The following is a 15,434-nucleotide window of genomic DNA, read 5'->3' on the forward strand; positions in this document are numbered from 1 at the left end:
ATCTCTTACTATTCGGATAAGTCTCTCTCTTCCCATTCTGCTAATTTGTTCGTTCCATTCTTGTCTTCTTTGGCGTTCCCATCTGACGATATCATGTATTTTACACATGTCTCTGATTTGTGTATTAGGGATTCTGACTCTTAAAGTTTTACCTGCTATCGCCCTCAGTGTTTTTATCTCTGCTGTTCTTAAGATTTTCTTTGTAATTGTTTCTACTCTTGTTTCTATAGCATAGGTTAATATCGGTCGAACACAAGTCTTACATATGCGTGTTTTCCCTTCTATCCGCTTGCTCTTATTTTTCCATATCACGTCTCGTAGGCATCCTGGCACGCCTGGCATTATTAGCTTGTATGCGGTTCCTTCTTCGAGTTGGATTTCGATAATTGTTCTATTATTTCTTCGTTTATTACAATTTTGCATCTCACTGACTCCCTAGCAATGACGAGAGACTTTGTTTTCAGTGCTGACCTTTTCAGGTTAAACTTTTCTGCGTTAGCTTCCAAAGCGTGGACCATTCGTCGTAGGTCATCTTTATTATTTGACATTATTACTGCATCATCTGCGTAGCATAGAATCTTTATTGCTCTGTTGTCAATTCTGTACACTGTTTCTGACTTTTTTACTTCTTCTATTAGTTTTCCCATTATAAAGTTAAACAATAACGGGCTCAAGCTATCAGCCTGTGATATATATCCACCCTATACCAAACTGAAATCCAAAAATGATAAAATATTTCGTAACAAAGTTGCCTCCCATATCGTATCTCTATCCAAGAGCTCTGCGAGACCCAACACATACTACCAAGGTGAAACTATACTTAAGGACATTAAAACAAGTGAACAGAATGGACTCAGAATATTCAGCAAGAATTCTTATTTGTGAAATCACACATGCGCTGAAGGAAATGAAGTCGGGTAGAGTACCTGGGTATGATGATATTCATCCTGAGTTCCTGATACACAGACGAAACATTGGCTTTCAATGTTCGACACTGAACAAAACTTCTCCTCAACAGCCTAGCTGAAGCTGTACGGACCAAGTATCGTCACTAACAACTTTTATAGAAGCTACTTTTCAAAAGAAACGAAAAACAGCCACAGTATTCATACATCTAACATCAGCATATGATACTGTTTGGAGACAGGGATTAATATATAAACTGGCCCCTATTATCCTGTACATAAAGATAATCAAACAAATTGACAACATGCTGACAAATAGAGCCTTCCAGGGCATAATGGGAAAGAATATATGCAGACAGATGAAACTTAATAATAGCTTTCCACAGGGTATGTGCTTGCCCCTTTACTTTTATCCTCTTTATTGCTAACATACCTGCAACCGAACCTTACAAGTTTGGATATTCTGACGACTAGATCGTTGGAACACGCCACCAATCCTTAAAAACTACAAAAAACACTCTCACGAATTATCTGTCCATCCTCAGCGAATGCTTTAAGAAACGGAGATTACAGCCAGGTACTACACAGACTGAAGTATCAACTCTTCATCTTAACAACAGGCTGCTGGCAAATAGCTACGTGTATATAAATATCCTGACCTTCTCTCCGAGTCTATCTTCGATTTATATCACTATTTGATGAGCTTCAATATAGGTCGAAACATGGTTGAAACATCTCACGACGTCAATGAAGAACAGACTTTTTCGTCGTCCGTTTACGGCTTCCATTCGGTGGTATTTCTTTCTGTCATTATCCAATTGGTGCAAGTCACCTAGTAAATGGATGTTATGGGATTTAATTAATTATAAAACATCAAACACAGAAACGGAAATATAAATCACTTTAGAGGAAATAAGAAATAACATGTAAATTAAAAAACAGAAAAGCCCCAGGACCCGATAGAATACCGAATGAACTCATCAAAGTATGGAGGAGAAATACTGATCGAAAACATAGAGAAGCTTTTACTGGAGATAATATATAGCCAGTGTGTACCAGACCAGTAGAGAACGAGTAACAATACCAATACCCAAGAGAGGAAACAGGAAAGATCCTACCAATTACCGTACCATTACCTTACTGAGCATAAAAGTCTAATTTTTAACTAGAATACTTGTTAATATTTATGTAAATAATATGCTATGCATGCGACGCAATACTAATTTTTCAAAGTGAAGATGAAAAGACAGATAATAGAACAAGTGATTGAAATATCTAGGCAACACACTATCTAGCTACGCAAAGCTCGAAATAGAAGTAAAAGATCAAGTGAATAGAGCAAACAGAGCTGCAGGTTGCCTGAATGAAAAAATATGGAGAAAGAAAAATATGGGGAAAGAAACTAAAGGCAGAATTTACAAAACAGTCATCAGACCAACAATGACATATGCGGCAGAAACACGACCTTACACAGAGAGGACAAAAAGAATGCTACAAACAGCAGATATCAAAACCCTTAGAAAAATCGATGTAAGACACTATGAGACAAATGCTAGAAGTACAAACATACGAAGGAGATGCAAGGTGGAGAACATCAAGGAGTGGATAAGAAATAGAAGAGTAGAATGGAACGATCATATAAGCCGAATGACAACCAATAAAGTAGTAAAGACGACGAGAGAAGGTTCATAAAGACGATCAGGGGAAGACCATGAAAGTGATGGAACAACTTACTGGACACAGACAGAGTTATGTCTACACAAAAAGAAGAATCAAGAGCCGACGATACAGCGGAAACCAAGAGAATATTGAGAACATCAGAAATGAGAACGTTGAGGTCAATAACTAGGGTTAGGGAAGACAGAGAACGGAATCAGCATGTTACGAGGATGGACAGAGACCACTAGAAGGGGTAATATATATATATATATATATATATATATATATATATATATATATATATATATATATATATATATATATATAGATATATATATATATACAGATATATAAACAGATGGAAATATAGTATTTCCATCTGTTTAGAATAATTTCGTTATCACTTATCAGTCAGGATATTTCTCTTAATTTTTACATAGTTCCTATGGATCTGCTTGTCACGGATATATTATATGGGTTACTAATGATCATATTTTCATTTTAAGGTAGTTGACATAATCTTTTTCCATCTGGGTTTTGTTATTTCATGCAATCTGTGTTGATAGGCGACATACTTGAAGCATTTATGTAAAAATTTTTGCACTGAAATCACCGAGTAAAATTGTGAAGTCATCTCAGTTTATTTTGTCGGATTCTCGTTGGTGTAGGTTATAGAAAAAATTTTTCGCAGTATAGAATTTTGGAATTTCAGAGCTATAAAAAAACATAAAATTCTCAATTACCTGAATTTTTAAAACGAAGAAATTTGCCGGGAGTCTTGCATTTTGAGTTATATTTATCTTGTGAATCTACATGATGTTTTTCGTGGTTTTTGAGATAATCTCCTCTAGCGAACATTTGGCCGCAAATATTACATTTGAATCGTTCATAGGCGGTATGTTTCAATCTAAAAATATATTAATTGTGTTAATTTTATGTCAATATTCATAAAAGGCTGTTTAATAACTAAGAAAAGTATATTTGAATTAAGTTGCCTCCTTCTTGGATGTGAATGGTTGAAACACAACCAATATTACGCAAAAGAAATATACTTATTTGAATAATGAAAACTGAAAAATTATAATAACAATTTTGTTTGTCTTTCTTTATTGTATTTTCGTATTTAATGTCACTTTCTATATATATATATATATATATATATATATATATATATATATATATATATATATATATATATATATATATATATTTAGGGATTCTACAGTATTCACTGCCTTCCCTCGCTCAACCGTTTCCATCTCTCTCTGTTGTTCCATTCTCCATCGTTTAGTCCTCTCTTACTCATGGTGTCGTCTACTTCGTTCCTCCAGGATTTTCGGGGTCGTCCTCTTTTCCTCCTTCCTATGGGGCTCCATTCGGTTATTCTTTTTATCCATCTGCTGTCGCTAGCTCTTCTTACATGTCCATACCACTTTAAGTCTTTTTTGTTCTATATATGTTAGTATGTCTGTTTCTATTGATGTTCTTTGCTTTATTTCGTCATTACTTCTCCTATCCATTCTTGTTACTCTGCAGCATCTTCGCAGGCATTCCATCTCTGTTGCTATTATCTTACTGCTGTTTTTCTTGTTTATGATCCAATTTTCGGCCCCATATGTCATAATACTTCGCACTAATGTTTTATAAATCTGCGTTTTTGTCTTCATATTTAGGTGTCTATCCCACCATACTGAGTTAAGTTGTCGGATTGCTGTTCTTGTTTGTCCTAATCTTTGTGTAATTTCTTCCTCTGTTGTTGCCTTTTTCGTGATTATCTTCACCTCACTTTCTATATTTATTAAAATCAGTTCTTATTAGAACTAAATCGTATTATTTAGTTTCAAATACAAAATGAGAGCCAATCATTATGGTAGAAAATTGCTGTTAGGTAATGTTTTGATATCACGACGATGATGCAACGTCAAAGATTGTGTGCAAAGATTTATTAAAAATAACACTTAAACCTGCACCAGACTGAGATTTGTATCGACACGTATCGGGATACCATATCGTGAGACTATAATTTTCAGACCGTTTATCCATATAATAAGCCATATTTAGGTCCTCTCATTATATGACCGAAGTATTGGACCTTTCTCATTTTGATTATACTGATCAATTCTCGCTCTTTGTGCATGGTCTCCAGCGCATGTCTGTTAGATGTGTGTTGTCCACGGGATTCTGAGAATGCGTCGGCAACACAACTTAAACGCTTCTAATTTGATAAGATTTTTTTATTTTTGTTGTCCAGGTTTCATATCCATAGAATAAAACGGACCAGATGTAGCACTTCAATACTCTTATACGTGTGGTTTATGACAGACTTCTACTGCACAATACAGAAAGCCAGTTAATAATGTTTTTTCGTGCAAGTTCTATTCTGGTCGAAATTTCCTCGTCACTTTCAACCCTGCAGTTTTATTGGTTGGAACAACGCAATTGAAGGAGTCATGGATGCAAAACAAGATTTCGTATTCTCACCAAACATCATCATAAACGAGTATGACGTAGCAGAAAATGAAATCGCTCATATCAGAAGTCATAGTCTCTTGTGATAGGCCGTTAAGACTCGGACTGCTTCTATCACCTGCTTCGAAGAATATTAATTTGAACGTATCTATTTTTATGTGCGAACAATTGGTATACTCCCCATTTATTATTTTATCATGGTATAATACCCTTTTTACCTAACTGAATGACCTTGCGGGTACAGTCGGTAACGTTGCAGTATATATTTATTCGTTGAACATGAAGTCTGTAGACGGTAGTTTCACCAGCGAAGACTTAAATGACCCGAGATCTGGATTACTGACCTGTATCTCTTAAATGATCCAGACGTTCTGTATTGTGTAGTGTTCGAGATGTGGTGTTATCGTCGCTTGCTCAGAATCCCGTGGACAGCACACATCTCTAACGAACGTGTGCTAGAGAACATGCACAAAAAGCGAGAACTGATCAACATCATCGAAATGAGAAGGGTCCAATACTTCGGTCATATAATGAGAGGACCTAAATATCGCTTACTCCGGTTGATAATTCAAGGCAAAATCGAAGGAAAGCGCTGGGTCGGAAGAAAACAACGGTCCTGGCTGCGTAACGTTACCCAATGGACAGATCAAATGGTCGAGAAATTGTTTCATATAGCTACCGACCGAGAAATATTTCATAAGCTTGTTAATACGTCGATAGCGAACGCCTGCAAACAACCACAGTACAAAAAGAAGAACCAATAAAATCTCGAGATGTCCAGTCTAGTCGCCGGATTTTAGATACTAAGCCCGTGTTAGTCTAAAGACATTTTCTAGTGTGATCCTACTTACGTGTATTATGTAAAGGAGGAAAGTCTATTATTAAATCGAAGCCTGCAGTCATTGCATCCTTGACTGCTACATAAGCGAGTCTTAGCACTTTTTGCAACTCTTATTGCATTTTCTGCTTCGTGTGTGTATGAGTATTTTATCTTTGTGTGTGTGTGTGCCACGTTCAATCAATAAATTTATAGGTAATAGCATAACTGCATGTCGTGCTCTCAGTAGATCCGAGGGTGTTTATTTATAGAGTAAGATCCCAGAGCAATCAGACATAACTTATTTTCACACAGATGAAACCTTAGAGTCTCAGTAGCGTCTCGTGTGCTTTGAATACCTGCGTATTTATGAAACTTGCTGAGTGACACCTGGGCAGGTACCAGGTGAGAAAGGTAACTAAAAATAAGAGCTATCTTACTTAAATTTACATAACTGATTTTTATACATATTTTGTAGAATATTATTTTGAAAATACTGCAATAACTGTCAGACACTTGTCATGGACCAGAACTTTTGTCAGACGCTTTAAAGCTCTACTAAAATTAAATTAACTTTACTTACTTTTACATGTCTGATTTTTAAATATGTTAATAATGGAACTATAATAAACTTATATTTAATCAGTCAGACAAATTAGAATGACCAAACATCCCTTAAACACAAAAATTAGTTAATCAGAAATATAAGTGCGAGAGTGCTGTGCTTGCATTTCAGAGTTAGTGAGACGTCTATAATATCTCGGTTCTCCTTCTTTAACTCACAATCTGTCACTCTACTGTGTATGTGCCCCTTGCGCCTAACCTATAATATCTATTATAGTTTAATTCGAATCTGTCAGAGCACATGTTTTTGTTGTTTATATCGTGTACTGAAAATCATGGAAGAAAACAATTCAAAATGTATATTTTGTAAACAATCCAGTAATGCATTAAAGTTATTTACTGAAGAGACATTTAAAAAAATGAAAATTGTATTAAAACAGCGAATAATCCATAACCTAAAATTCAAAGACTTAGTTTTACCGGATGATATGTATAATAATGGTTATCATCGAGAATGTTACAAAAATTTTACTGCTTTGCCAAAGAAGTATTATTCCGCCATTTCAGAAAAATCAAAAAGTGCTATAAAAACAGATGCATCGAGTATTGTTGAAAATATATCAGCTACGTCGACATCAAGCTTACCAAGTAATTCTAATATTAATAATGATTTATGTACAGCATCAACCTCAAGTCAACAAACATTCTTGATTTAGATGTAGTGTCAAATTCAAGTCCAGCTAGTACTATACTTGAATCTATTATAATACCTGAGCCAAGTGTTGAGTCGAGTGTTGAATTAGAATCAGTTGAACCAGTGTCATGTAATTTGGAAGATCTTAGTATTGCAGTTGAATGTGATCTTGATTCCTCTTCTCATAATATTTTATTTAAAAGTGATATGAATACTGACACAAACCAGACATGTATTTATTGTGACCAAAAAACTAAAAGACATAAACTGAAGAGACTACCTTTGCATGCGTGTGATAGAAACGATTTCTTAAAAAAATTAAAAGATGACGAGGAAGCCTCAGAGCAATTAATTGAGAAAGTGCAAGCTGTAACGGATTCAACAATATATTACCACAAAAAATGTCAATTGGAATATTTATACAACATATCGACAAAGAAAAATACAACTAAAACGCCTTGGCATACTCTTCGTCAGCGTCATCAAGCTGTCTTTGATGAAGTTTGTAGTTTTATACAAAAAAATGTTATAGAAAAAGGACGATGTTATTTTCTTACTTATGTCCACAGACACTACATGGAATTATTTAACGACGAAGCAGAAAATTCTAAAGAAATTATGGGCAATTTCACTCCTCATAACTTAGAGACAAAAATAAACAAAATATTTATGAAGGAGATCAAGTTCCTAATGTGTCAAAATAAGAAGATACTTGCTCCAAAACACGTTTATGTTATTGATGAGGAGTTATTGGATCAGTGCTACAAGCTGAGAAAAAAAAGTTACCTATTAAAGTATCTGTACAGAATCTTGAAGACGGTGAAGTTTCAGTGCCGGAAAGCTTATCTCAATTTTATTTTACTCTGATTGCAGGAAGTAACAGCCAAAGAAAAAATAATAAGAAATGTATTCGATTAGTTCAATCTTTGAGCCAGGATGCTGTATATGCTGTCTTTAATGGTAAATGTAAGACGTCAAAGCATATTAAGCTCGGAATGGCTTTAAAAAGCTTATCTCCGATAAATTCGTCGCCTACAAATACATCGGTTATTTTGGAAACAATGGAGCAAAGCTTACAAATTTGCGAAGAAGTTGAACAATCTTGCATTCAAGTTACTTATGATCTTGCAATTGCCAAAATAGCCTTACAAATTCAAGCTACTGAAGCACCTAAGTTTGACAACCTATTTATTCATTTGGGACCGTTCCATATCATGATGTCATACTTCAAAGCTATAGGAAAATTTATAGCAGATTGCGGCTTGTCGAACGTGATGGTGCAAAGTGATTTGTTAGCTTCGGGATCAGTTGCTGGATTTCAGGAAGGGAAACACTTCAATCGGTGTAAGAGACTTCATCCGTTGATGTCAGTAGGTCTGGAGATTTTACATTTTAAATCTTTTTTGGATATTAAAAATGTAGAAGTATCGGATACAATTATTAAAGAACTTACGCGTCTGCAAAATACTCCAGTGTCATCTTTTAAAATTGAAAATGACGATTTGAAAGAACTATTAAATAATTATTACATTTACAAACAACAGACTTTGAACGGTGATAATGGTAAAACAGCGCAGTTTTATTTAATATATATAAACTTGGTCAACTATTATTTAACTCTATCTAGAAGTATTCGTAATGGAGATTTTGATCTTTTCAAGTACGTATTACCAAAGATCACGAATTTGTTTTTTATCTTTAATCAACAAAACTATTCTCGTTGGACTGTTAGGTATTGTTCAAATTTATTAAACGTTGCTGAAACTCATCCTAATTTGTACGAAGAATTCCAAGAAGGTTTTTTTGGCATTCGAAGAACCAATAAGCCTTTTTCTAAACAACCTATTGATCTTGTTCTTGAACAAACAATAAACGCTGATGCTGCAAGGAAACTCACTGGTATAATACATTTTACGAATTCAATTTCTGCACGTCAACGATGGGCCCGGAGTCATGATATTAGATCTACAATAATCAGTTCAGTGTACAAAGATTTGGGTCTGCAGAAGGAGCAAGATGTTTCAGCCGAGCTCACCAACCATGCTATAAAAATTAATGCTAAGCTGTTGCAAAAATTTATTGAAACTTTTGATTTATTTATAAACCCATTCGATTCACAAATGCCAAAAGATTTATTAATGAATATATCATCGGGTAAAGCTGCGTCGGAGCCCGTAGAAAATTTTTTGCTTCATATAGAGAAAAATGGTGAAGCTAAACGTCAAACGTTCATTTCTGAGTGTGAATTGGATATTAGTAGATTCGAAAGAAGTATTAAGAAGACACGATTGGAAAACTTTACACTGGATTACTCCGAAAAGAAAAAAACCAAAGCAGGTGGTAAAGTGCAAGAGGTACAAATGCAAAGAGATCTTTTTGGACGAATTCTTGGAATATCTATAGATTATAAAGTAGATATGGAGAAAATTTTGTCCTATCCTATTACTCCAATGCCATTATCAATGTGCCATATTGATGGATTCATTTGCAAAACCCAGAAATCAACTTTGATGAAATCTTTGCAGAAAGGTGTAGAGCACGACTCACCTACTCAAATAGATATTTTATTAATTGATGGTTTCTTTTTGCTTCATACCATGAGAAATGTCCCAAAAACTTTTGGAGGTATTTCTAAACAAATGCTTCTAATGGTAACGCAGCTAAAAGCGACAAGATACGACGTTATTTTTGATCAATATTTCTCTCCTTCGATCAAAGGCTACGAAAGAGGCCTTCGTCGTGAGTCTACTCAATTAGATTTCAACATTTCTGGTCCCGATCAAGTTAGACCGTCAGATTTTTCGCAAGAACTTAAAAATATCAATTTCAAACAGGCCCTCGTTGATTTTTTTATTCAACACTGGGCATCTGAGGAAATGGTGCCATTTATTGAGAAAAAACGAATATTAATTAATTCTAAACAATGTCATTCTTACATCGTTTATAATAATAAAGTTGTATCTAATGTTGATGACAATTTATCGTGTCCTGAACATGAAGAAGCTGACACTAAAATTGTTTTTCATATTTGTAATGTAGACGTTAAAGCAAAGTTTGTTATTAGATGTTCTGATACTGACATTGCGATAATTATGTTAGGACATATGCATAATTTAAAAAATGATTCGAATGTATGGTTAAACACAGGCACCGGAAATAACCAGAGATACATTAATTTGACAAAGGTTTACGAGTACTTGGGACCATCTTTATGTAGAAGTTTGCCAGGGTTTCACGCTCTAACTGGATGTGACTTTAATCCCGCCTTTTTTAAAAAGGGTAAACAAAGACCATTCAATATATTAATGAAGAAACATTAATATCAGCGAGCTTTCATGCAGTTTGGAGAATCAGAGTTGCTTATCGATGAGCGCATCCAAAAAGATATTTTCAAAATAATCCAAAAATTTATCTGCGAAATTTATAGTGTTCCTGATACGTGCAACATTAATGCTGCCCGGCTTCAATTGTTTTTAAATAATTACAGCGTATCTAATATTAACGAAGAATTCGATCGCAAAAATTTAAAAAATTTTGATGCTAGCAGTTTACCACCATGCCAAAGTGAGTTATTCCAACAATTCCGCCGTGCTAATTACATTTCTAGCATATGGAATAATGCAAATGCAAAACAACCAACCATTTTAACTCCTGAAAACAATGGGTGGAGAGTAGAAGAAAACCAATATCACTTTCATTGGTTTGATGGTGACCAATTACCAGCAAACGTTAGTGAATTCCTTCAAACTTCAGGTATTATATTTTGATTTCAGGTTTAGAATTCATTATGTTTGTGATTTTCTGCTTTTTAATTCTTTGAACTATTTTTTGCAGAAGAACCAGTCAGCAACAACATAACGGATAATGATGAAGATAATGACTCGGATGAGCAGCATCATGATTGGTTGAATGATGAAAATTCTAATAATTGCGACAATGAATATGATTGTTTCAAATAAAAAATGTTTGTTTCAATTAATCCTAGTTGAACATTTTTTTACAAAAATTATTTTTTTTTAATTATCCTAACTGGTATCTTTTCTACAATAAAGTAAATATAATTTCTTATGAAACCAAATTGCTCCGAATTAATTAATTATCCCAAATATATTCAATACATTAATTTACTTTAATATTTATCTTAATGCTAGAGTTCATTATATTAAAATGGAGATGCAAAAATATCTAATCGGATCGAAAACAGAAGTATCCTAAATGTGTTTGAATTTTTTACTCTGAGGCTTATGCGCACAGCACTCTCGCGCTCATACTTCGGGTTAACTAATTTTTGTGTTTAAGGGATGTTTGGTCATTCTAATTTGTCTGACTGATTAAATATAAGTTTATTATAGTTCCATTATTAACATATTTAAAAATCAGACATGTAAAAGTAAGTAAAGTTAATTTAATTTTAGTGGAGCTTTAAAGCGTCTGACAAAAGTTCTGGTCCATGACAAGTGTCTGACAGTTATTGCAGTATTTTCAAAATAATATTCTACAAAATATGTATAAAAATCAGTTATGTAAATTTAAGTAAGATAGCTCTTATTTTTAGTTACCTTTCTCACCTGGTAACTGCCCAGGTGTCACTCAGCAAGTTTCATAAATACGCAGGTATTCAAATCACGCGAGACGCTACTGAGACTTTAAGGTTTCATCTGTGTGAAAATAAGTTATGTCTGATCGTTCTGGGATCTTGGACTATTAGTTATACCTCATTCACACCTGGCCTATGGTCCTGTATTCCGATAGGACGTTCAGGACAGGTGTGAACCTGTCCTATTATCCTATATATCCATATAACGTTTCTCATTATCCATTGGGATGCGCCGAATCGGGAATAAGAACTTCCCTACCTAGTTTGTCGTTCGCGGAGTCCTACTCAGTTTGGAGCTCCCTTAGCCAAGTCTCAGCACTGTTTCCTCTTTTAATTTCAGTAAACTCCAGTTTGGATCTTTAAACAGTCCAATATCGTTTTCTTGAGATCATCACAACATATCACGTTGGTGTGTTCGTTTGAGATAACTTTTTGAAGAAATACTGTGGTGGCCTCTTCGCAGAACTGCGCTCGTGTTCTCTTTTTAGATTTTCTTAATTTATTGTCATGTTTAATTCAAACATTTTTAGAGCCCTTCCAATTATCTAAACTTTTGGGTCTGTAGATGGTGTCCCTTGTAACGGAAATCTTGCAAAAATTTTAGCAAAATGAAATCTTCCCTGCAATAAACTCGTTTTGGCATATCTAGGCTTACTTCATAACTGTTTATATTATTAGAGAAATGCAAGAATCTGCATTTTCTGCAGCAATATTTTGTTGAAAATGTAAATAACATATGAAAAGATAAGCATCGGGTATTAGTAATTTTGTCTAAGTATCTCCCGTACAGCTCTGGGATGTTGGCACCTCATTGATCGAATTTCGTAAAAATAATTATACCGTCTGAATGGTCACGTTTTGGTCACAAATGGTCAGTTGGTTTCAGCTTTTGGTCAGTTCTGGTTAATTTTTTATTAAGGGTTGAAAATTTTCAAGGACAAAAAAAGATGTTGGCACCTCATTGAACGAAATCTATAAAACAAATTATTGTATTCGATAGAGATTAAAATGCTGACAAATGGTCAGATATATTGAGCGTTTGGTCAGTTTGCTTTTGGGGTGAAAATAATTAATAAAGTTGCAATAACCTTAGCACGCAAGCGCAGTCCATTAAAAATTTTAAAAATACCAGGATTGCAGTGCCTTGCCGCAATAAACATTTTAAAAATACTAGGAGAACAGTAGGTTCCCGGGTTTTCCTAAATCACTATGTTACAGCTAGTATTTCTGAAATATAATTATACCATTCGAAAGATCACAAATTAATCTCCAATGGTCAGATATTTCCAGAAATTGGTCAGTTCTAGGTAATTTTTTATTAATTATTGAAAATTTTTCAAGGACAGTCTGATATTGGCTTCTTGTTAAAATATTAAAATTTTTACAAGACACCAATTCGTACAGTGTTGCGCGATTCAGAATAAGAGATGAATTGTAAATTTTCACCCAGAAACATTCTTTAGATTCTAATCACAGGAAGCGGTTATAGTACAATTTGTTGATATCTAGACAGTGTAACAGTTGTTAGTGATAATACGAATTCTAATATATTTCTTTGTTTTGGATATTGGACCCAATTAATAGTAATATATTCCAACGGGATTAACTTGGCTGATAGGTTTGGCAAATACGCATCCTAAGACACATGTTCTCAAATATACACCGTTGTCACATCTAAAAATTAGTTTTTCTCGTCTAATATCATTGTTATATTTTTGTAGAATATCCAATTTGTAATTTTTAAATCTGATCTGATTTTTATACCATCATTTTATTTATTCTTTTATTATAAAAATGTAAAAAAAATATAACTTAGACGCACAAATTCACAACAGTTGTAATTGAGAAAATTGGGAAGAGTTATTAAAGATCCTTGAAATCAAGTGTCCTGCGACATACTGTATTCTGATTCAAGTGTTCTGCTACTGTTTTCTACTTGGATTTTCAGTTAAAAATTCACATTAGCTAAGGTCTCCCTAGATTCTCTTACGTTAGGTTGCGCAGTTGTAATTATTTTTATCATAACAGGAGTGCCTTAAGCAGGAATCAGATAGCTCGTGAAATGATACTCTTCGCTTCTGCAAAGAGAAACGATATTAAAACGAGAAACGATATCGATATTAGCGATCCGAAAAGAGACAACAGTTGGCACCCCACGTTATTGTGAAATTAGTAAATATTTGCTTTTTGGTAAATCCATTCGACCCATCCCAAAATGTAGTCGGACCATTCCAATGGTCAGTATCTAGGGTTAAGTCTGTTGTACGCCACCCATCAGTATTGGTGGTAAAAATTTAATTAAGTTGGGTAATTTATACAATAATAAAAATTCCAACACAAGTTTGTTGTTATAATTGGATATGCAGTACCTTAGCTTCTGATTTTTTTGAACTGGATCGATTTGCCGACAAACAACAGAATAGCACCCGCCAGCTATAAATAGACAGTTTTGTCCTATCACAGGGATCGTAAACCACAAATGTTGAGAAGAAATACGGTATTCCACGTTGTGTTTGTTCTCGTCTTTATTTATTTCTCTTCGCCGATGAAGAACGCCACTTCACGTTCTGTGAGACCGCTCCTTTACAGGAGTATGCTTGTAACTTTTAAATTTATAACACTTTAATAGAGACGGGAATACAAGTAATGCTGTTTTGTATATGTTGTTGTAAATAATGTAAAATTAAAGCTTTATTCTTCATTAACCGTATAAAGTTCTTGATACCTAAGATTAGCTTAAAGTTCAGTCATAGAGGACTGTTTTGTATTTGTGAGACAGATTACTCGCCCATAAACAGCATGATGAAGCAGTGCAATATAACTATAAAAAGTAGTAACATAAATATCTTCAACACCAACACCAAAGCCATTAAATCTAGCTATCTACCGGCTTCGACCTCTATATCATAGTGTGTATGTCTAGCATAGATACATGGAAGTCTTTATGTACGTGTATGTGTATATATTCACATATATGTGTGTATATGTATTTATTTTTTTCTACATGTGTGTATCTGAAATTTCTACTTGTTTTTATTCTGTAAAATGTGTTTGTTGTAAAGTATAAATAAATAATTTACTATTTTTGTTGGCAATAAGTCACAATTTTACTTAAAAATAAGTTTATTTGATGTTTTGATTTTCACTTCGTTCGAAAATTTCGAAAATCGTTCTCAAAATACGGTTTCCGAAGTGGAAATAAACTTATTTTAAAGTGAAATTATGGCTTATTCCCAACAAAAATAGTAAATTACATTAAGATGCCACAAGAAAATAGCTTCAGAACAATATTCTTATTCATATTTAATACTAGTATGTATACTAGGTACATGAGATCAAGGTCACGTGTTTGATAGCATGTACGTAAATGTATTTAACATACATTAAAACCATTAATAAATGTTAAAGTTGTATGTACAATGAATAAAACAATAATGGAAGCCATCTAGCAATACTATTATATAATATTTACTTAAAAATTAAAGTTTAGTTTTATTTTAGTCTTTAATCTTTAAGTTTAAAGAAATATTGAAAGACAACCAACACTGTACGCGTCAGCTGTTCTAATTTCATCATTCTCAATCTCATTGCGGAACACTACCCTAATATCATCTGTGTAGTGTTCCGTAATGAAAATTGGTTCATTTTTACTTGTATAGAAGCATGCGCATACTCTTTGATACTAAAATAGGAACAGCTGATGTGTACAGTGTTGTTAGTCTCTCAATA

At 33.8% G+C, this 15,434-nt stretch overlaps 1 protein-coding gene across 1 annotated transcript in view; it reads right to left on the reverse strand.

Moving 5' to 3' along the window:
- Positions 1–15,434, reverse strand: part of LOC140436987 (uncharacterized) — a 59,087-nt gene that overhangs the window by 4,288 nt on the left and 39,365 nt on the right. The window contains exon 6 of the mRNA XM_072526195.1: positions 3,308–3,471. Coding sequence (XP_072382296.1) covers positions 3,308–3,471 — 164 coding nt within the window. The remainder of the gene's footprint in view (positions 1–3,307; positions 3,472–15,434) is intronic.

This window comes from Diabrotica undecimpunctata, chromosome 3 (assembly GCF_040954645.1).
Source record: "Diabrotica undecimpunctata isolate CICGRU chromosome 3, icDiaUnde3, whole genome shotgun sequence".
Classification (NCBI taxonomy): Eukaryota; Metazoa; Arthropoda; class Insecta; order Coleoptera; family Chrysomelidae; genus Diabrotica; species Diabrotica undecimpunctata.